The sequence below is a fragment of the Sinohyriopsis cumingii genome, chromosome 11, assembly GCF_028554795.1.
Source record: "Sinohyriopsis cumingii isolate HCF-2022 chromosome 11, ASM2855479v2, whole genome shotgun sequence".
Classification (NCBI taxonomy): Eukaryota; Metazoa; Mollusca; class Bivalvia; order Unionida; family Unionidae; genus Sinohyriopsis; species Sinohyriopsis cumingii.
In genome coordinates this window covers 79,903,772-79,928,803 of record NC_142971.1, presented here as the reverse complement: position 1 = coordinate 79,928,803, position 25,032 = coordinate 79,903,772, and the positions used below count along the sequence as shown (strand labels likewise).

The 25,032-nt window shown below is 35.0% G+C and overlaps 1 protein-coding gene across 1 annotated transcript; it reads left to right on the top strand.

Moving 5' to 3' along the window:
- The first annotated feature begins 5,651 nt into the window (after window positions 1-5,651).
- Window positions 5,652-24,570, top strand: LOC149788819 (uncharacterized). Its single transcript, XM_089974948.1, has 4 exons — window positions 5,652-5,775; window positions 15,567-15,696; window positions 16,064-16,227; window positions 20,459-24,570. Exons 1-4 carry the CDS (start codon window positions 5,688-5,690, stop codon window positions 20,623-20,625), a joined length of 549 nt encoding a protein of 182 aa, XP_089831074.1. The 5' UTR covers window positions 5,652-5,687; the 3' UTR covers window positions 20,626-24,570.
- The last annotated feature ends 462 nt before the right edge of the window (window positions 24,571-25,032 follow it).

Below are 25,032 nucleotides of genomic sequence, written 5' to 3'. Positions count from 1 at the left end.
TATTCATGGACAAACATAAATTAGGAATTATATTGAATTCAGCCAGGGATATGTTTGAATGTATTACTTTGAAATAATAAATATCTGTTATAACATAGCCAAACGTCATGCCAATGACACCTTAGCACGATCGAGACTACATGCAGATCAACACATTCAATACTGAAACTTATTTTTTTTTATCATTTAAGCACAATGGTATGTACAATAATGAAAAACAAATCATCTGAATATAGCAAAATGAACTGTGATCTGATTATATTTGCCTTTCCGATAGTCACAGTCAATAGAGATTGGATAACCCATCTTAGTATTGATTTCAATGGTCAGTGGGTAGTTTCATGTCTTTTTTATATTTGCCTTGTAATACACACATATATCATAGCTGCGTTAAAGCATGCTAATTGATTTCAAAAGAATAATGACACAGGTTGTACCATATTCTAAACAGAAAACCTCCATTAACCACCCTCACACATAAAATCACCAGAAATATATATACTGACAGATTTAGTTTTTATTTATTTGTGCCTGTTTGTATGACTCCGACAGGTAAAGCATTACCATCATATGTGTCCCAGAGGTACCCTGGATATCCATAATGTATGTGTTTCCCTTATGCTAGCGCCATCTTATTTTAGTTCATGGATATGTTTGGGTTGTTTGGATTTCTTTAAAAAATATTATATTACATTTATTGAAGATGTACACAAAAGGTGCTAAAATGTATAGTTCATATTCATTTTATTTTTACTAATAGCATTAATATTTTGTGACATACAAACGCATTTTCATTATAATCAAAGTGGAAAAAAAAATATAATGCTATAAGCACAGGAGTATAACGTTTTAGAAATAAAACCGGAATACTATTTGTCACAGTACGAACGAAAATGATCTATTCTTCAATGCGTTACGATGCAAAATAATCTTATCTATATAATGTTTTATAATTGTATAATACAGATAAGGTTATTCGGTTTTGGGCGCAAATTTTGAAAGTAAATATGTTTTAAAAAAAATAAAACATCATATCTTGATATTAAGCTTAGGTCGTACAAAGAATCGAGGACCTGCATTATGGCCCGGAACACACGTTGACGTCGCAAACTTCATCAGATATTTTGATTTTTATTTACGTCCATAGATTATAAGAGCCGCAATTGTTTCCTTTCGCAAACATTACGCCGGCGATGTACCTGCCTTAAAGTTAAACGAGCCTTTTCATTTGCATAATTTACTGAACTTTTGTGAATTTAACTTACGCAAGGTTGTTTAGGTAACTTATGTTTCGAAATCATAGTGAAAGATACAGTACGATCTTAAGCATTAAGCTACTTAGATGTAGTTCTTGGCAGTGACTCATTTATGTCGTTTCCTACGTGTGTAAATATTATATGAGCGATAGCGAACAAAATCAACAAATTCTTGTCTTCCGACCAGGTATCCTCGTGCAAACTATCTATAGTTTCTAAACTATGCCTTTGTTGTTTTGTCGGACATTAAAGCCCACCTTGTGATCTGATTCATTATCCACAATTAAAGCAATGTGGTATATTTTTGCTCATAGACAGGTAGCCAGGAACGCTGTATTATCGCGGTACCTAATGCTCTTATCAGTACATATTTAACCGTTTGTTATTGCTGCTCAGAATGTTTTGTTATTGGTATGGTCTGCTGTTATTAGAAATGGGGGGAAATGCAAATTCATATACCTATGTTTAAGGTATAAAAGTCAAGCAGACACGAATCTGATCTACATCAATCTATTTGTGAAGGGACAAGATGCGAGACACAAGAGCAGTATGAATATTATTCAACTACTTAAATGATAATGGAAAGAAGACGATGAATTTAGCGACGATTAAAGACAAAGATATATGAAATATTGAAATGAAAACTTTTCTTGTTAAAGTAAGCAGTAATTTAACTGTGATACAAAATAATTCAGAATTTGTTGGTATGAAGGCAAATACAAAGTGTGAAGTTAAAATACGTCGATCTTGAAGAAATGCTTCATAATTATCCAGACATTCCCAGAGTTGCCATTTCACAGACATATTCCTCAGAAAGTCATATGTCATTAACATCAGCTGGGCATATTCTAAAAATGATCAATGATTAAGGCTTACGATTTAAGAACATTCCTCAAAAGTTCAAACGATGTGTACAATATAAGCAAAGCTTAAAATCACACTGAGGCTGAACACGTTCTACCCACTCTATATCATCATTGTTACGCAAATATTAGGGTTAGAGGCATAATCGTTATAGGGTGGCCTCAAAGGGTATATCTACAATAAACATCAAACCATAGCAGGCAATATATTACATGACTAAATTTATATTTCAATTACAGGCAAACTTATTTCGTTGTAGGGCTAAATAAATGCAAGGATGTGTGTGTGTAATTTGGGTTTTTAACGTAGCTTTAACAATTTTTCCGTCATATCGCTACGATTTCAGCAGTGTGACAGTTTCTAGTGTTGTCTAGAACTGTGACATCATGCTGCAAACATGTAGCATGGTGTGCCAACCAGTTACATTATCCTGACACCAGGCCGTCCAGTTCTAATACAAACCTCTTAATGCCGATGAGCCAAGTGAGACAGTTGTTACAACCAAGTTTGTAAGCCATTGGTATGACTCGGCTGTCGATCAAATCCACGACCTTCCGTATCAAATGCTTACGTTCTAATCACAAGGTCACCGAAGCGGTATCAAATACAAGGAAGGAAAATGCCTAATAATGCCATACTCAGAGAAATGAACATTTCGACATGTTGAAAATGGTTACCAGTCGATGATTACGAATATCACCATAACGTGATGTGAAATATTAAAGATAACGAAATAAAGGAAATAAGCATGACTCGTTCCAAGGATAAACGTCCTGACATTTTAAGCATAACGATTTAGTTTTACTAGATACTTCTACCTGATAGACTATCTATTCTGCCAAAGCTCAATTTCTCTAATTTCATAAATGTTACAGATACTGTACTTTGGACTAGTTCAGGTTACTTTTCAAGTACATCATTGCAAGCAGATACAGGTATATTACTTCAAAGTTTCACAAAGGTATGCCAACATTCTTTCCACTGTGTATGTTGTCAATTCAAACAATATCACCTTGTTCCTATCTTATCTTATTTAATCGGGGTAACTATGCAGTGTCACCAAAGAAAAAAAAAACTTTTATTACACTCTAATACTCATTTGATATTTTACAACCCTTATGATTACTTCAAATATCATGTATTTACTTCCTGTTACCCAGTGTGAAACTCAGATAAGGAACGAAGCAGTGACATGAACTTCGATACATCCGAGGGAGGAAAAATGATTGTTTATGCTTTTATGAAAATGCTTCTCCTACTACAAGGTAAGCAATTTAAGACAGTATAACATTATTCTCTCTCTCTCTCTCGGCTCAACATATCTTGGTTAATACAATATATATATATATATATATATATATATATATATATATATGTACATATATATATATATATATATATATATATATATATATATATATATATATATATATATATATATATATATATATATATATATATATATATATATATATATATATGACCAAAACGGGTTATGTAGATGCCCGCGAGCGGGATATGTTGCAGGGTGGGACTACGGAAAAACAATATTTCGTCAGAAATTGAAAACTTTTTTTAACATTATATATATATATATATATATATATATATATATATATATATATATATATATATATATATATATATATGTTTTCAGAATAGAAAATTGTCTTTAACTGGTTTCTTAAATATAGGCAGTTTTGTTTCCAATAATGATACGAACACGTCTTTATCTCTAGTATATCCTCCACCCTCGTGTAATTAGATTTCCTCATCTATACGTCCTCTCGCCTGTTCCCGCTCAGCTTTTTTTTCTGTTTTGATTAACATAATTTTATCAAGATAACGTGCATATATAAAGGATACGTTCAGTATCTAAGTTATTACCTGATATACACGCTATGAGTTAAACCACATCGTGTTTGATTCCACGCGATGAAATATATCCGTTATTTAATTACAAGGACAATTTATTTCTGTTATATGCCTACTTGCTTTGGAGACAAATTTTGCAAGATGTAGCTGAGTACCTGGCACAGGACGCTCACAAACACCCGATTGTCGTAAATACATCAATACATGGAATTAATTATAGAGAATTATACATATATATCAGAGAGAACGGAAAGTGATATAGTAGAATGCTGGATAATGGTAGGCATAATTAATATTTTAATACAAATAATAATATCACACATGTTAACGAATTTTTGATTCTTACTCTCAGGATATTCGAACCCAGGTCCGCTGGTAAACGGCACCCATCGCGTTGTCTGCACATACTCCCTCACGAGTAAGCACACATCACCTAAAAGTGATGTTAATCAATCGGTGTTATATGTACTATTGTGTGGCAGAAACAATCGCATGACGACCAGTAATTAGTTCTCGTCTATCTACAGTCATTCGGGATTCTTATGAAATAAATCAATGCACTAATGCATATAACACCAATTGAGTAACATCATTTTTAGGTGATGTGTGGTTAGTCGTGAGAGTATACGGGCTCGTGTGTGCATGCAAGGCAATGTGTGCCGTTAACCCGCTGACAGCAGTTTGGTATATGATTTTGTTATGATTCCCCCCCCCCCATTACTCCAAACCGTGTTGTTCAAGTTTCCCTTCAACGCTTATTGTCGTCTGTTCACAACCGGCTTTTCCTACCTATGTTTTATAGCATTTCGTCATCTTATAAAGATAACACGAATATCCGGGTGATATTGTCTTTTCTTAAGTAGGTACCGAATATACAATACACGAGTTCAAGTATCTCGTCATTTTATTATATACCAACTTGTTTCAGAATAGAAATACAAGACTATACTCACTGTTTGGCACATCATGCTCACTGCTAACAGCTTTTGGTAAATTAACTTTAATCGTGTAAGTTGTTTAAGCTTTAAGCATAGATATATTGAGAGATGGACAAGGTTTGGTCTTCATATACTGTGGCATTAAGTTATATTTTTGCAATTGTGTAAACTGTTTTCAATACCTGAAAACAAACGTAATCCTTTTGAGCAATGCAGCATATCGGGTGCGCCAATTTTGTCAAGGACATACGTTCGAAAAAACTGCAAAGAGACTTCTACGAACTCTGGACAAATTTCTTTATCAAAGATGTTTTTCCTTCGCTGAAGAGTAAGGCAGGTTTTGTTTATTTGTTTAGTCGCACACTTTAGTCGTTATTGTTGCTAAATATATACTCTTTGTAGGCACAGATACTCAAAACTTATACCATTGCAAGTACACGTATGAAAATTATTTCTTAAATAGGTTTCTTTAAACAAGACTATATTATATAATAATGCACGGTTTTGTTTTTACATTCTAAATTTGATATTCCCTACCACCTTAAAATCCGCTCATCTGGTTTAAAACAAATTGGCACTTTTATGCATGTATACATAGAAACACGCTGAAATACTCACTCACACACACACACATATGTATATATATATATATATATATATATATATATATATATATATATAAATTTATTTTTACATTTTTCCAATTTCAAAACTTATTTCGTCTTTATGTTTTCTAATTTTAATTTATAACATCATGTTCAAATTCCATATTCAAACATTGGGTACATATGTTTCTTTACGTATAGCTTCTCCTTATGATAATCCAGTGGCTGACAGTGAAGGTAAGTATATTCTCTGCACGAGACTGTTAAAGGCAACCCTAGAGTAAAATCGTCTTCTGTGATTAAGAATGGAAAGAATGGAACTTATGTAAAGTCCCATATAATGACTGTAATTGTCTTTTTCTAAATATTCATAGGAAATTCGTGCTTAGGCTCACTTTTCCAATACATATTTTAAAGGTGCAGGTGATAGTTGTAATGGTAAACATGATAATACAACACCGATTTTAAATCCGCTAAGATGACTTGTACAAGAGATGCTACTCAGATGAAAACTAACTCCAATCAGAGGAATACAAATCCAACCATCATTATCATTACCATATTACTGCTGCGTTCATAGTGTGTGCATTTCTCAAGTATCATCAAAGAGAAAATGAACGATTTAGTTTTCATTGGAAAGAAAAAGATATAGTCCGGCAAATATGAAGGAAAAAATGTATAATCCGGCAAATACGAACGGAGAAATGTTTAAAACAAGTTTCTTTTGGTACGATATAAACGTGAGACAAAGAAACAATAAGACTTGCACGATATCGAAAATATTATCGACCGAAAAACAATCATAACGTATAAATCAGCCTTAAGGTAGTTAGTTTGAATGGATATCTGCACTTGCTCGATTTTCTTTTATTGCTGATTCACAAGTAATCGATTATTAATGAAGTTGAATTTATATACACAGCTACAATTCATACGTATTCAGTTCCAAGAACTACACTAACCATGAGGTAACAACCACTGTGTTTGTTGTATGGTGAACCTGTCCATAACAACACAATATGTCTTTATTGTGCCAAATCTGTATGGTGATTTGTGTCATCAGATCAACCATCGGAGATGCTAAAAACAATAAGGATATAAAAAACAATTACGACAATTTTCCACAGCAGATATATATATTATCCTCTCCCCAATCCATATGTGAAATACGCAAACAGTAACAAGAAGGCTAGCCTTGTCGCAGCACTAGTCACCAACACTCATCCATTCACATTTCCAGTCCTATTTTGGTACAATACTTGACACAGCTCAGCTCTATTTGACGATTAAAAAAGTGCGATATATTAAAGCAACATTCATGATTTAGAAATAATGTTTTTGTCTTAAATAATGTATACCATAAATTGTTTTAAAGCTGTACATTCACTTTATTTCGAACTAGTATTCATTATCAACGTTTCTCTTTCACGTTCGAGTGGGCAACCTGAGCGATGTTTTTGTATTCAGATCAATAATTCTACACTTCAAAATATTTAAAATGTTAGTAGTCTCTTTTCTGTACGAACTGGAACAAATAAAAATTAATTGTTGTAATTGTGTAAAGAGACATGACGGAATTTTTTCCTTCAATGGTAAAAGCGAGAACACTTGGAGAGACGATAACTATTCGGGTTTGTCCTTCCTGTATCCGTAAATCCTTTGGGTTAGGATCGGTACAGGAGGACATGTGCAATGTTTGATGTTGTCGTAACAGATACATCCATTAGCCGAGGACGGTGACTAAGAATTGATAAGAAAACCAAACAGCCAATTTTAGAGATAGTACTCGTAAACATAGCCACACAATTTGTTTATGAATTTATGTTCGTGCCATCCCAATTATCGGTTTTTGTAACCCAACCAAATCTATAAAGACACTATCCTTTGTATGCGGCTATAGTGTAAAAATGGGAAGCAATAATTTTACGTAAAATCAACAAACAACTTATGTTTCAACGTTACATAGTTAACCTTTTAATGAACTCTGACAGTGTTGGGAATTAAATTACAAATATTCAGAACTATACTAATATCACACCTGTCCAAAAGTATTGATTGTTCTGAGTGGATTTTGATAAGTCTGAATGTCTCGATAAGCCACAATGACGTAATTATGTGTTAGTGAATGATTTTGCAATATTAGAATGTGTCAAAAATCAAGTAGTGACTGAGCACCTCAATAATTTCATTATTTAAATAATACCTCTCACGTGCACTCTTGTAACTGCAAGGAATAGATAAAATAATTATGTATGAACATAACCTAATCGTTGCAGAGAATGACCAAAAATATTAATGAAATATGTATCATTAGTTTTGTGAAAAGCCTATATGTATATAGACACAATGAAATATCCTTTCTAATTTGATAACTATATTAGATTGTTTTGTCCCATGTTAAATTACCTCATCATATAGCTGATCAAGGAATCCAACACATATGCTTTGTATAGGGAGACTGCTCTCTAAAGTAATCACTAATCAACATACATGTATCCAAGCAACGGCTAGAGAATATTTATGTTGAGCGCTACTTGATGCCCTGGTCCTGATGGATGCCGGCCTTGCTGTGTCGCACAAGATATTATAAGAGATGGCACGCATACTAGGAGTAGCTACAAGGCACCCATGAACTCCTGTTCCTGACTGAACTGCATAAAACCGGGACACTAGAGCAACCAGTACTTGTAGATACACCTGAGCTTTGCGGCAGTCCGGAAACTCCCTTGCTGTTGAGGAAATTGGCAGACTTGTAGTGGTCTTTGGTATGTAAGTATGTCATGTAGCCGAATCGAACATCAGAAGCAAGACATATATCCGCTGACCCTCGCTGAGGATCAAGACGCTAGAAAATGTGCTGACTACTTTGTACAGCATGATATGCTTTAGCAGTACGCTTTTCACATATTTAGGCGCTCCGTTTCTGTCTTAGCATTTTTGTTTTAGCAACCTCGTTCCAGTAAATATTGGAAATGTAGAAGTAAGGTTTTGTCGCCCAATCCCAAGAACTTGGCCTTGAGCTAGCCAGTAACCTGCGTGCAGTTTAGCCACTTGGCGATAGCCGTGATGTCACGGATCACATCTCATGCCAATCGCAAATGTCGCTTCTGCGCACGTATAGCAGGTTGTGCCTACATCATGCAGGTTTAACGCGTATTTTTGAGCCACTTAGAAATGCGGTTAATGACGCAGTTTAGCCAAATATTCCGAAAAATGGTAAGGAATAGAAAGGTTCGTTTCATCGGGGTACATACCCATAGACAGTCTTCACAGTAGGTTATCCAGGATGTCGATGTAGTTATGTTCAACCAGTGCTTTGGCTATACAAACGCACGAGAGCCGTGTGCCATGACGATCATAAGTCGGTAGCAGACTGGTCTGGATTTTCGACTGGAATGCATTCGATACATATGCATTTTGAATGGTTATGAGGCGTCAACTTAGTTTGGAAGTTGTTGATTATTCCTCAACAGGGATATTGAAGAGATGCGGAATGTCATGCACTGCTGGTTGTTTAACCTCCACACGTGCTATTTGTAGTGGGACCGGATGCACTTGTACCCATCCAGTGCCAATGACCAACCTATTTATTTCGCGCTGCGAAAGATTAGTGATGCAATGAACTTCTTTAAGGTAACGTATCAGTGCGCTTCTAGTGGCGGGTAGCATGTGAAATTGGATATCATAAAGTTCCTGGTATTGTACTTTCCTAACTGTACGAGGCACAATGGCAAGATAACATTGATCGAGACAGGAACAACGTTGTCGCATAAATTAAATAATTCCAATATTAGAAGCGATCGATATGGTACCTGATCCCGCTTTAGACCGAAATATCAAAAGCTGTCTGCCACATTTTACGAGCACCAGTACCGGTATGGCTAATTTTCAGACACGATGGCATTATGCTTGGATATCTACCTGTGGAAAATCAACTAGATGCTCCGCATTTTGCGATAATTTATGCACCAGCGGTATTTTATAAGCAGCAGCCAGCAAGCCCAGGGTCCAATTTTTTCTGCCTTAATAACTAAAGCTCCCAGAGAATAGCAGTCCTGCAAAGAGCCCTGCTGAAGGAAAACATGATCTTTTATGTCATAACCGTAGCGCCAACAAGGTCGAGCAGCGAGATGTGGTATTCAAGATCGACAATAAGTTCGCTTCCGTCATAAATTCCGTTGCGGTCATCGCAGAACGCAGCCTCAGAAACCTGCTTGAGGATCAGGGACGTGGTGTGTGATGTCAAGGAAATGGAAAGGAATTAGGGGCGGCGCCAACTATGTAGGTGTATCAGATAACGGCTAAGAAACAAGATTTATGAATGTAATAGACTTTAAGTTATTGAAGGTAACAGCCTATGTTCCATTAATTTGGAAATATTTTATGTTGCCCGTATTGGAAGAAAGAGGCGACTATAAAACTCATCGAGAAGTGGTCGCGATGGAAGTCTCGTGAGATGACGGGGGAAGAAATACGATTCACCTAATAATGGAGTTTTTAGTTGTTGTGGTCTTCTGCATACGTTATATGAAGCACACAAGGCAGAGGCGCTAGGAAAACCCTTAAAGGAGACCAGAAACCAATCGAAATATAGAATAATAATAAAAGTACTATAGCAGAAAACCTTATTCTGAAGTATCATCTGCGACCGTAATGCCAATATTTAAATATTGGCCTATCTTTTAGGAGCTGGATTTCCGTGTCCTCGTATGCAAACTTTCCGCGCCTATCCGGTTAATTTCGGGATGTGACGTCATATTAGCGACTCCAGCAGCCCAAGTGGGAGTTGCCAGAGTAAAAGACAATACTGTTTTGCGTTGCTTACAGGTGTTATAGAACATTAAGAAAAGCCTATGGACATATTTTTTTTCTTTTCCGAAAGACAAAGGCATAATGAAAGAATGGGTACATTATTACAAACGAGTCGATTTCAAAGCAACATCATACATCACTATGTGCTTGTTACATTTCTCAAAGGAATGTTACGAGAGGGATCATGAAAAAATAGCAGCTCAAAGATACGCAAATGCTAGACCTAGACTAAAAGTTGGCGCTGTTCCAGACATACCTTTGGACATTTTAAATCCTGGGAAACGTGTGAGTTACGAAAATAGGCAGAAGGACGAGCATGTGACCACAACATGCAACAATCAATCCACATATCTTTTATCTAAAACAGCAGTGCTAAAAATAAATCTGATAGCCGGACACCCTGGGCCCGTTCTGGTTTTAGTTCCGGTCCATCCTGTATTCAAAGTGAGGTGCCCGTCAGGTTTGTCGAAACAAAAATCGTTTACCCGAGGAAACTCTGATCGCACTGGTGAAATGAGTAAATGCATTTTCAAGATGTTGACATGCATGCCTTAACACGGCACAATCTAAATCAGTTCACTATTGTCCTAGGTGAAATTTAGATTTGATTTTAATCAAATGGCAGCTTTGCTAAAAATAAGATTCTGAACCTGTCGTGTTTCGAGAAAACACATTTTTCAGTAGTCTTATAAAAATTAAAAATTAAAAAAAATGCATTGTATACATGTAGTATGCATAAACAGTAATCTGTAATAATTGGAACTGATACAGCTATATATTGGGCAGTTTAAAAAGCAGCAATTAAAAAAAGAGGTCAAAGTTTCACATTAACTGTCTGCCAATAGAACGGGGGAGGGGGCTATTGCCCTCCCCCCCCCCTTGCCCGAATCTGCGACCGCCCATTCGACGTGCCTTTTCTCCCTGTGATACGCCTTATTATTCCCCCATAACAATCCCCGTTTGCATATTCTGGTCAGCTTTGGCTAAATTGCAAAACAGCTAACGTTTTGATTTAAGTACGCAAACAATAAAGCCAGTGTGACTAATGAACATAATCCTTATCCTTGCATTGATCCTGTGAAAAGAACTGCCCTTCGGATATACTTCAAAAGAAACCATGTTCGACAGTGTGTGTATGCGTAAGCACCAGCAATTGATTACCAAATAAACGATATCTATTTTGTTGTTACTTACGATGCCATGGACCTCATTTTAACAGTTCAAATCTGCAGTCACAATTTACCGTACATGTGGCAACTGTTTTTCTCAAGTTTTATGCCCCACCTTATTTCCTTAGGTTTAAGTCTTAATGCATGTAACACTGTTGGCTGAATAAAATATTTATTCAGAATTAGTTATTTAGGGCCACATATAATGCATGGTATATTTTGTTCTATTCCTTGTAATTTAATCATGGTAATTAAACTTTACACATATGGTAGAGAAATGTCAGGTGTTAACTGGCCGAGTTTCTTTGGCGGAAATGGATTTGTGATTTTGTTTGCAGAGGAAATTTCAAAGTGATCATTTATTTAAGCTAATTGGTGACAATTTAATTCTTTTAATTTTTTTTTTACTATAGTACTGCTGTAGTTGTTAAAAAAAATCTGAAATTTACTTGAATAATGTTTAATCTTCACGTTCTATTTACTGAAGAAGAAAAAAAGAAGAAGAAAAAAAATGTTGTATGATATTAATTATTTCGCCCAGTACCGGGTTTAAACGTATGTGCGTGTGATTTGAATTTTTAATGTAGCTTTAACAATTTTTCAGTCATATCGTTGTTGTTGTTGGGTTTAACGCCATATTTCAGCACACGATAGGCTATCATGGCGGCCAGTATTAATGGTGGAGGAAGAACCCGGGAAAACTCCGGGAAGAACCACCGACCCACGAGAAGCTACTGGCAAGCTTTCTCACATACCCACGTTAGCCGAATCCTAAACTCGAACCCACGCAGACAGAGGTGACATGGCAGTGATCCGTAACGGAGAGCGCTTTAGACCACTCGGCCACTCGGGGCCCCTTCAGTCATATCGCTACGATTTCTGCAGTGTGGCAGTTTAGACTGTGGATTGCATACGTTATATTTAAAAATGGTTTGGGGTTGGGTTTTTTCTTCTGACAAAAGAAAATTGACAGACATAATGTAATAATCGGGATTTCGCTGCGCAAAATTGAGAGATATTACGAGATCGGGAGGTAGATGAGGAAATACCCCCAAAATCGGGAGATTTTTCTCCCGGCTTGAGAGTTGACAGGTATGAACTGTCTGGGCTTGTGGAATTTCATTCAGGACTTTAATTTATTTAAGTCACCAGCCCGGGGCCTGTGCCTAACAAATTTCTTTTAACCTTACCAGTACAGTACATAAACTATTATATCAGACTGCAGATTCAACTTTGAATGTGCAACCCATATGTGGTCTCCTGTCTGCCTCGCTCGCCAATGTTTATGTTTGTATTCAAGGACTGGCTAGTATAGCGTCACGGTACCACGTGATCTGTCGTCTCATAAAAACTCGGAAAAACTCGGCAATTTACGGAATCGTGGTATCTTCCACGCAATATAATCACTATCTGCTTACGATATTTAATTTAGAAACATTGCAGTCGATATAAAATCTGTAGAGAATTACATACGTAAAAGGAAAATTTTGATTTCTAGTCTCCTTTAAAGTGACCAGCGCAAGAAGGTTAGATTTTCGAAGCACCCACAAAACACGAATCAGATATATCCCAAGGCATAGACCTGGCATGTAACTATATTCGAAAACAAAAGAGCGGTATGAATGAATCTGCTTGATTCCTACAATGTTCTCTTAAACATTCTTGCTCAATTAACCTTGATACGTCGAAAAGGCGTAGTCGACATGGAAGCCTTGGTTACATTTCGATTCGATGATATTGGTGGGGTTAAATTTATGAAATGGAATAATTTGTTTGTAAATTAAATGAAGTTAGTGAGTCATCGTTCATGCCGGAATGTCATAACTTATTGAATTGGCAGATGATAAACCCCTAAGTACAGACTTCGCTTTGACTTATATGGCTATTCCACGCACCTGCTCAATAACAAAAACGGCGACAGGCCGATATAACACCTCTTATCCTTAAAGTGCTGAATAACTTCATCGTGATCTGTTTAATAACGCACAATCGGTTAACACATGTTTCCTTTCCGTGGCATGTATACATCTTCCTGAGCTCGCAATAAAACGAGACTGGCCCCAGTGGACCTAGCTCAGCATGCGACCAAACCCATGCCAACGGCTTGCACAACTTGTATCAGAGCCTCCTACCATAACGACGTCGGTTATTTCGACGACCAAAAAAGAAGCCTGACAATCTCATGCGTGGACCTCTTACCAATGCTTACGTGCCAAGTCAGCGTGGAGGCTGAAGATAATATTGCACACCTCAAGACCAATAGCTGTGAAACTTTATATAGTTGTATGTACAGGAGAAAACGTGTTGTCCATTCGCAAAAGTATTGGAACCGATTTGACGAAAGCATGCCACCAAATGCAATTAGTCCACAGCGAAACTCGACGTAAATAAATACGCCGACTGTAAGACTGTGTCGGTGATTAGATAGCGTAACGACCCTTTAGCAGCCGAACAGAGATATACATATGAAGTTGACTTGGATCGCCCGCACACCAATGGGTTGAAATTGTGCGGTTGTTCTAATGGCCCGCAACAATACATTTCCACAAACAGTTCGCTCTCAGTGCTGTCAAAAGTGGTGACACTATAGCTGACAACCTAATTTTTACGGCATTAGGGATCACGGTTATGGCGATCCGGAATGGTGATCAGGATTCCGACAATAAAGCAATAGGTTCACGTCTTAGCCGCAATCCTACAACAAAAAGGAAGGTTACCTTGTCGAGCCAATTAATAACGCCGGCAACATTAGGACCTATGTTTCCCCTGGATATCACTTCAGAGTAGCGTCCGCTACAAAGCAATGTGAAACTGGAGGAATGGACGCACTCCGTACCTCACCTCTTGAGATAAGCTATCACATTAACCTATCATAAAATGTTCCGAAATGTTTTAGCAGCGCATGAGGCAACGCTCTTGGAGTACTGCGATATTTTCAATGGCAACTCTTCACTCGCTTTTCAACAAGTCTAATTCGTCCCCTATCGGATCAATTAGAGAAATACCTTTCAAGAGATGATTGCTTTCATTGACGGTTACATCAGTTGTATTACTTTTATTGGATGTGTCGTTTTAGTTACTCAGTATAAGAATACAAAGGTCACAATGCAATTGTAATGATCTACGTGTTATGATGAACTAAATACTAAACATATTAATAGTAAGGCTCTTGAAAGATCAAGATCAAGTACTTACTTTGGTCTCATCAAATGTACATAAATACACAGAGTTGGCAGTTTTCTCTGTCACTTTCCTTTGATCTTGTTGTGGCATGAATTATGCCTACATATTGTATGATGGGGGCTATGTTTATTGCTACTAATCTATAGCCATAATTGAGATTTCCGCAATAAATAATCTGGAGAAAATATAACATAGATGGGTTCAGTAAGAGCGCATTCAACAAATAAAAAATGACTATATATAATAATTGTATACGACATAAAACAAAAGCAGTTGCTTTAACAACTACTTTATTTAAATTATATTAATTGAAACACTGCAAAGGTCATTCACCACAAGTAGTTGTTCATTTAACAGAAGTCGAACGATACATTAGACAAAACAATAATGCTATTGTATTACAATTAAAGGAATGTTAATAGTACAGGACAAGTTAAACCGACATTCCCTGAACACTGCGAACCAGTTTAATACTTTTTTATAGCTATTAGTATCACATCAGCATCAAACCGTCTAAACAAGCATTACTAACTTATTCTGGTGGTGGAAGGGTTGTGTGCGTGTGGCCGATCATGATGTAGGTTGAAGCAAAAACGAAGCTCATTCGTTGATACACACATCAACTATTCGAATATACATTATATAACAAATATGTATATTGGATAATATAAACACACTAGGATATATATATATATATATATATATATATATATATATATATATATATATATATATATATATATATATATATATATTTATGTATATATATAAAGATTCATGCATACATACATACATACATACATACTTCTTTAGGTAGATAGATAAATAGATTGACAGATATATAGTTTCATTGTTTCTTTTCAGTTTTACCTGTGGAAGCAGGTGAATATTGTAAGTACAGCTACTCTTCATACTATTCATCGTACTCAACTATATACTGTGCTAATGGATGCTGTGGCGGTACATATAGTGATTACAGTGACGTCTGTTGCGCGTAAGGAGCACATTTGGTCATTGGTTAATGTGCTAATTTTATCGGCAACCTTGCTAGTATAAGTATGTGATCATGATCGTTCCAATGGTTAAATCTAAAAGCAGAATTGAAAAATTAAAGATGTAGTTTTACAAAGGAACTTTATTCTACGATTAATTGCCGCCAACATTCTTTTTATTCCTGCCAAGACGTTCAAGGTTTTTTCATATGTGATACGTTTTGAGTGTTTAGTCTTTTTATTGTAACTCTTATAATTATGTCACCACACCCTTTTTGATAAGTTGATCGATCAAGAAGTATTATTCCATAATCAAAGTCTTTACATACCTACTTTAACAAAGCAATGTCGTCTTGACAATTGTTCCAGTGGACTTGAGGGCGGTGTTATAGCTGGGATTGTACTTGGGAGTCTAGCAGCTCTCGGTATCCTGATTAGCCTCATCGCCTGCTGTTGTGTTGCGGCCAACAATTCTAGCAGACGCACAGGGGCTGTTATTCAACCGGCGAACACTGGTATGCAGGCTTTTGTTGGTAAGTAATGGACTTATGAAATGATTACTGGTAACAAATAGGAAAGGTACTGCAACTAAATCCGTATTATGCCTTGATGTAATATTTACCAGTGATGAATATGAATTGTATAACATTAAAAATGTAATCGTGTTGTTGTTCATGTTGTTCTTCTTTGTATTCTTCTTATCATTATCATTATTATCGTTATTATTGTTATTAGTAGTAGTAGTAGTAGTATTAGTAGTAGTAGTATTGTAGAAGCAATACTAGTGGTAATAACAATCTTATAAATGATATTAGTTCAGATGCGCTTTTCTGTGATATCATGGATTCCGCCAGAAGCTAGATAAATAATTTTGTTTTGTTCATTAAATGCCATGGTACGATAAGTATTATATAATTTGAGAAATATAGTCTTTCTGTTTTAGTTTATATCACTTTTAACTGGGAACTGGAAGGTGGGGATATTGTATTTTTAACAATGCACTTATGACAAGTTAATGACTATATCTTGAAGATGGTGCTTTGGCAATTATTTATCCACATCCTAAATCACAAAGGAGGGGTCGCGGCTATGAAAGAATCAGAACTAGCTATCCTGGACTGATTACTATCGACACATAAGTCCATATGTGCTCGGGTCCTGGGCTGGGGGAGTTTATTTATGTGACGAAGCATGCCAGTTGCTTCCGGAAGGTCGTTCGTTCCTCACACGGTTTTCCAAGGTTCCTCATCCAACTGTATGATGTCCTGTGGGTTTAACATATCGTGTGCTGTTAGTAAACCCACAATATGAGCAACGCAAACTAATTACAACAATGATTACTTGCACAGGCAACAAGCCAGTTGAAGCTTTCAAAAAATGGAATTACCATCAAATTTGTGAATAATTCAGGTAATTGTAATAGAGAAAATACCTAAATGTATGTTTCCAACTGTAAATATAACAGTGTTTCCCTTTATGCATGTATGTGCGTCAGGGACGCACGCTGGAGGAAATTGTTGCCGTGTGTTTTTTGACGCAAAGGATTCGCATAATATGATTATGATTTATTTAATATCCAAAGGTTTGGATGAGGGATGGCATCGTTATACTTCGAGCATATACATTTAATGGTTCCCTGATTTTAATGCTTTTCGCATTGCACTTCGCTTTTCACGTAGCGGAGTGCAACGCAATAACCATAGGAAACTGGGAACCAGACAGGCAAAGGCAATGCTATGAAGGAGTAGGTTCCCTTTATACCTAATTGCCTTCGAGCTCAGCAAGATGTCATCCAGATGTTTAACCCCAATGCTTTTTGCACTAGAAAGTGATCTCCAGATTAAAACGGCGTGCACTAAGAATCTCGAGAGATGAAAATGAAAGAAACAGAAAACAAATGATTAAATGTAATGAAAAATGGAGAACATATTCCCTTGAATGGAATACGGAATATCTATTACGATTGCATGTGTGAGTTCTGATCGCGTGATTGCGCAGACTGTAAAAGTTAATACTTTGTTCTTGATTGGGTTTAAGAAATTTAAAAAATGTGTCCTCATTCGCCACAATATACCTGGAGAACACTGTATCACCTAAAACATTGTTTCACAAGAAAAGAGTCAGTAAACGTTTAGAGACAACTGTGGTATTTTTGATTACAAAGTCATTGGGTTACTGCAGACTTTTTTGGTTAATAACTTCTTGCAAAAAAAATAAGTTAAACCGTAGCTTATTAGAAAGAAGATGATCATTAGCCTCTTTGATTTTTGGATAAATGTGTTCTAGACGAAGAACAATGAACCGATGATAGTACACGTCTTATGATAGGCAGTAAATTGACTGTCGTTTGGCTAAATATATTATTTGGCCTTCTTTTATTGGCTTATATGTAATGTGTTGTTATATAATATTGCTTCAAAAGGTGTAGGAATATTTTTAAACAATGGACAAAATAAGTATTATTTCAATGGACAATTAATATGTTTGTTAATTGTGCATATGGCTTTATTTGTATGTTTATTGATAAAGATATTAATTGTACAAGTTACAAATCCTATTTGAAGCTGAAAAGTATGGGTCAGATGAAAATTTGTCAGTATATTTTTGACCTGCACATATTTTATTTGACCCCGAGTTTTGACAACAAGGGTTTCTTTTACCGTCACTTTTACTCCCCTGGGGATACACATTTTATATATATAATTATTGCATTGCTTGTATGTATAGTTTTGTGTATCTTAGCACTTTGTAATACATGTTCTGATGGCTATTTATACGCTAGTATGGATAATAACGACAAAAAATTGTACTGTTCACGTTCTGTTTTGTACCAGACAAACATTGTAATGTAAGTACGGCAATGTCTGAATATCGCTCCCAACATTGGTAGTCAGCAAGGTATCTCTGAATATTGGCAGTAGTTGATATTCCATTTGTTGTAGTGATTTGCTTGACAATCTTAAACTAGTACTAAAATAGACTGGAGTTTCCAGCATTTTCGTTCATATACATTTACGCATATGGAAGGTTTACCTAGCTATTCATGTATCTTCTGATGGGTGCATGTCAATAAACAGCCATTATTACGGGCTCCTCATATGTTATTGCCACTTTGTATCTGGAGAGTAATATTAAATATCAAACTACATCTTACATAATTTTCTAAATACCTTCATATTTCTAATTTAGTTTACAGTAAATACAATTTCCCAAATTTTTTGAAAACATGTATAGCTTTCTGGTAGGGCATCTGTTTGGTAATTTAGTTGGCTAGCAAAATAAAATATGGATTTAAATCGCAACGATTGTGTGTGTGCTTATATCAAGATAAAAACTATGTTGTCATCAGAACATAACACACAATTTTATTAATTCATTAATGTGCATTCATCAGACTCATATGATGGTATATCCGTCTTATTATTTACCGATTTGATGAAATTATTCGAATATAACATTTGTTTCATTTTTACGTTTTCTCATTATTTTTAGTTTATTGCAAAATCTTGACGATAACTCTACAAACACTGTTTAATGCATACGTTTTAACTCATCGTTGTTCGTTTGTCTAATGTTAAGCAGGTTGTACCTTATTAAATTATAGTAAAGGACATATTATATGTTTGCTTTCAGCTCACTAAGTAAAATGTCTGTTTCAATACAGATAGATGACGGTGTCAGCAGCAGCCATCATTAATCTGATTATATTCTGTTATGAGAGTGCTCTTCATAAATTTTCCATTTCCATATTTGAAACAGAATGAGAGTATATATATTTGTAGTGATAGTTAAAACATTTCCTCTTCGTATTGACAATCACTAATGAATTATTCGTGTGCGTCCTATCTACAACAATAACTTCTTTTGATATTTAACAAATTTATTTTTGCTTGAAAGATATTTGACTCTTGTTCATTTTTCTTAAACGTAAACTGTCAGTGTTTATGTATTTGTAGAGCCTTGTATTTGTAGAGTTTTGAGCATAATTCAAGAGCAAGATTCACGTTAATATAAGAAATTTTGCATCTGTTTATTTATTGAAATGTCTAGTACATTATTTAACATTTATGGCTATTGATCATGCAATGAATCACGAACATTTATAAGGCAACAGTATTATTAGAAATTTGATTGGTTTTGTAGCAAAAGCATGTTCTGATTACAAAGAAAACAGCTCAATGTTAGAAGGAAAACTTATTGTTCCAGAACTTTTTACTTGTATAGTACTTACAGCCACTAATCTCGGAAAATGATTGCACCGGTTGATCTCAGATTTGTAGCTTGAGCTAAAATCTGTAATAACTCCGCTATGCAATGTATATATTGTGTACGATATCATCTACTAAACAAAGGTCTATTGAAATAGAAGATATTCACACTCAAAAATAACATGTTGGTTAGAAACCAGTCAGTGTATTCGTGCCGTTGTAAGAAATGTTATTAACATTCAATTACAGACAGACGGTCCCAGGAGTTTACATATATGCCTTTGGATGTGGAAAGTAGAAAATTGCATTTTAAGTGCTTCATTAAAAAGGACGATTAATTTACGTTTTCGATATATAGCATACATTTACCTTAAAGCTAGATTTATATAGATAAACAAGGTAACCAAGTAATATATATATATATGGGGTATGATAGGTATGATCGTTGGTGTAATATATACTTCAAAACAACAATCTGTCACTATATTTGTACATTGCAACTTGTATCCAAGACTGCGATAAATATACGCAAGGCTGTTTCATTTATTAATTTCAGTTAATAGCACCGCATTCTCCCAAGGGCAGTCAATGATTCCTGGCCCTCAAGCAGCTGTCGGATATGTATATCCCTTTGGTGTTCAGCCACCACCTTATTCCCATCATCAGAATGTGTCTCATGGAAGTTCCAACCCGGGCAATGCGCCACCACCACCACAATACTAGAAACTACCATGTCCTTTGTACGTTCTAGTCGTGATGAAAAAACTTGTTTCAGATGGTTCGCAGAACTTGAGAGAGAGAGAGAGATAATTTGTTTTGTTATTGTTAAGAATGTTATGCAGAAATAAACCTAAATTTTTTTTGTTTGATATCAGCAGATTTGACGTATCGATAACGTTGGAGGTTCATCTACAAGCATACATATCATGTTCTTGTTGTTTGTTTTACAATACCTGTATCATTCAAAAACGGATGCATTACGGGTGGATAAATAGGATAAATTATTTATACATTTTTTTGAAGGAGAATGTCAGTGAAGAAACGACATAGGTAAAATTGCACCCAATTTATTTTATATAACACACTTGGAAAGTTTAGTTATGATTTAGTCCAACCATGTCATGTTCAAAAATATTAAATGTAATAATAGCGATAGGCTTTTGCTTCATGACATAATTGCGTCTTGAAGATATTGTTCATTTTCTTCAATCTACAAGTTAACTCACCATCTAACCTGAATTCAGTTACAAAATAGCACGTTCAAGCTGAATATATTATGACTGCCAAGAAATGATATATAATTATATGTGGTCTAGATAAGAATAAGAATAACACTGATTGTGATTGTGTTGTTTGTCCTTACGCATGCATACATATCATTATGGTATATTTGTTTTGCCGAAAATTTATAATATTGAAATAAAGGTAATAAACATGTCGATTTAGAGCTAAAAATGTTTACATTCAATATCGCAAACAATGCTTCCGCACATTTACTGTACTTGTGTACTACATATATTATTCTGGTTAAATAATACGTAGGAGTTCTCTACAATTATTGAACATTGTGAAACTAGGTTGGCGGTCATCACACTGTCAGTCCCAACGCAACATCTATATGAACATATTATTTTCCATCTTTCTAACAAATGTTAGACATATAGATATATTTCATTGTGTCATGCAAGCCATTTCCTGTCTTCGTAGCCCAGATATACATGGTGAATATGTGTGTAGATGTACTGGCTGATTAACTTGATTACACGTCTTACTATTTAATGTGTGATATATATTTCCAGGTATGTACTTTGCTTTTGCATTAGAGTCTGTACTATACATCAATGTTCACGTTAAAGTGCATTTAAATATTTTAAGTGTTATTCATTTAAACATATGTTACAAATAAACAAAGACAATATGTACAATACTACATGCCGAAACCAATGTGTCAAAGTCCTCTATGTTGATATATAACAAGGCTGGTGCATAAATCAATGTCTTCAGTCAACGTTGCCTTGACCTTTGAGAGTTTAAAGCAATAATCAAAATGTTCCTCCTTTCCACAAAATGGCTTCTTTCCATAAACTTTGAGCCAGGTGTGCCTCGAAAAACTAATGTTATTGTGCAAAAGCACTGTTTCTTCGTTCAGCCCAAGACTTTGACCTTTATCATTATAACATCAAAACACTAGCCGTTTTTCTTATCCAAGTTTGGGATGAGGAATGTCTCGTAAAACTAATGTCGTTATCCAAATTCAATTTTAAATTCTTTCACATTGATCTTGAGTTAAAGCCATATATGAAGCATGGCAGCCACAGATGTGCGGGAATCAGAATTACTGCTCTTAAACCATGTTTCTACTTTTCAATCATTGTGATCCTTATATTTGGCCCTCAAATCAAGAGCACTTTCGTCCTAGGTCCAGTTACAATTATCCTAAACGTTTTTTAACAGTTGCTGGTGGAAAGAATGATTTAAGGTACAAAATAAAATTTTCCTTCATTAGTCAAAGCGATACTGGACCCAGCTATTTTGATTCTGAAAATAGGGTTATTTATCACAGCGAGTAGAATCCATCCAAGCAGTTTGATAAATGAAGCTGTTGGATAACAAACGTGCTTGTCTAAAATTGAAATTGATTACCGACTGCTGGCTGGGCTAAATTATTTGTTGCGTATATGAAAAGAAACACAATTCTTATTTATGCATACTCTTGATCTCTTAATATTTTTAAATTGAATAATAACATTAGAATTCTCAACGAATCTAATTGACATACCTTTGATTTAGAAAATATAATCTGATTCATAATGTTTATGTTTAATAATGTATTGTGTACCTTAGATAGCATCTTTTTTAAATTTAGTCAAACGTATTTTATTCATCAAAAATTTAAAAATATGTATGAGTAAACAATTACTTAGTCGACTGTGTAATCGTTAGTTTCTGATATATTGATATATATTGCAGTTTACTTAACGTCAGATATATGTGCGATCTTGGTCCCCCAAAACAATGAGAATGGTATTCACATTGAGGCGATATCGCAGATATTTTTTATATTGCAAACTTCCAAGACTTAGTGACTTATGTTAGACACCAAAATAAAAAGCAAAACATATCCATCTGATGTTAGAAGAGCAGAAACATACATACTTTCTCATGCTTAACAGTAAGTCTAGGTCATAACTTTTCTAATCTATAAAACAAGTATTATTATTCAAACGTCGAAACCCGTAGTATGTATATGTATAATTGTACCCTGATGGGATGGATGCATGTTTACATTTCAACAACTTCAAAGAAAAGATTAAAATGCTTGTTTACTCTCAGACTAAACTAAGTACACTAACAGTTCTGAATGTCAAGTATTCGCTATATATTTGATTTATTTATGATTGGTCACTATATCTTGAATATTTTGTATGCCGACACATGCATTATGAAAATCTATAAGACAAGAAAATAGTTTCGCATCAGTTACGATTCCATGCATACACTTTCGACCATCGACTAAAATAGTGTATTTGTATGCGCAGATAATCAATAAACATATACAAATAAGTGGCTAACTTTTCATGGAAAATGATATGCTGAAATATTCAAAATGGTAACCAATAGATGAACGTTTATACGATCTTGTCGACAATAGACTTATTTGGTTTAGGAGATAAAAAAGAAAAGTTTAATCCGTAGAACCATTACATATCAAAGAAACAAGAATACATATGATCGTCATAAACAGAAACATCCTTGCTGATCATCAAATCGGACTCATTTTAGAAAATTACTTTGCATAGTATTTTCTAACCTTAGGATTTTAATCTGGATGGCTTGTATTCCATTATTTGCTTCCACTGATTTTAATTTCCTAGCATCTTTAATATCATTAGGATATAAATTAAATACTTCGGGTCCAATATGCGATTTCTCCATTGGGAAGGGTTAGATTGATGAAAAAAAAGAACAAACATGTGTATTGTGTTATTCTAGATATGTAAAACATATAGTGTCTATATTATACAGTTTTTAATACATTTTACAAATATTCTTTGTTATACTTTTAGAGGCTAATATTATATAATATAGCAAACTTCCTTTTTGCTAAAGGCAATGCACTTTGTTCGCGTTCAGTTTCCGAACACGGATGATAAATCATCTTATGAACTGTATGATTTCGATAGTGTATAGTTTAAATAAAGACCACACGCAAAGAATTTCCAGCCACATTAGATGAAATTGCCATTAGGTATATTAATGTATGTTTCCAACACAGCCAACATTACATTATTCCTAATCTTGTCTCAGAAGAACATGATAACTGTTGAGCGTCACCTAAGACGAAAACCAGTTAAATTGGCAAACGTTGATACTTTAGTCATCTGGTAATGCTTAGGGATTAATGGCTCTACGTGTCAATATACAGTGTTAGCTTAACGTTTCCCGTAGTGCGATAAGTATTTTGTAACTTCAACAATTCAATAAACAATGTCATTGAATACATTACATTCATGGGAAGAGGACCAATTTTATACCCAATTTTTTGCAGAGAGTTATGTTGCCTCGGAGTGGGAAGTTTAAAGTTGTAGGACATGTAATGTATTGTCTTGGCAGAAGATGCATTTTCTTTCCATTAACATACGATGATAAAATCGCTTGCAAATCTGTTATCATGTTTAAGTCTTTGTTCTTTAATTCAGCAAAGTGTGGTAGGTAGACCCTTTGAGTTTTCCGAAGGTATAAAAAATGCTACAAATACTACATCAAAGTAAATTGATTACGGCATTCCTGAGGTTCTGCCTCTTATGTGAATAGAACATTGGAGCGCCACTTCTGATATATGAACGACTTTATCATTGGATCTCAATTTCATTCACAAAGCAAAGAAATAAACATAGCAGATAATTGACAATATTGTTAAAAGTGTTTTACCTTAAACGACGCTAGATAATAATATCCAATACGTCCTGTGTTGGATAATACGATCTAGTTATATCAAGATGTCAGATATTTACCTAGCATACCTTAACATAGATCGAAAAATATCTGGAAATTGTGTTCTGAACCAAAATCACTATTTCAAGATTGTCTTGTAGCTTTTACAGACATTTCGAACAATTTAATAATTAT

Excerpts from the sequence above, each read along its gene's own strand:
- LOC149788819 (XM_089974948.1), top strand. The coding sequence starts at position 5,688 with ATGTTCAAATTCCATATTCAAACATTGGGTACATATGTTTCTTTACGT. Across the intron at positions 5,776-15,566 it reads TCCAGTGGCTGACAGTGAAG|TTTTACCTGTGGAAGCAGGT; the intron begins GTAAGTATATTC and ends GTTTCTTTTCAG. Across the intron at positions 15,697-16,063 it reads TACAGTGACGTCTGTTGCGC|TGGACTTGAGGGCGGTGTTA; the intron begins GTAAGGAGCACA and ends CAATTGTTCCAG.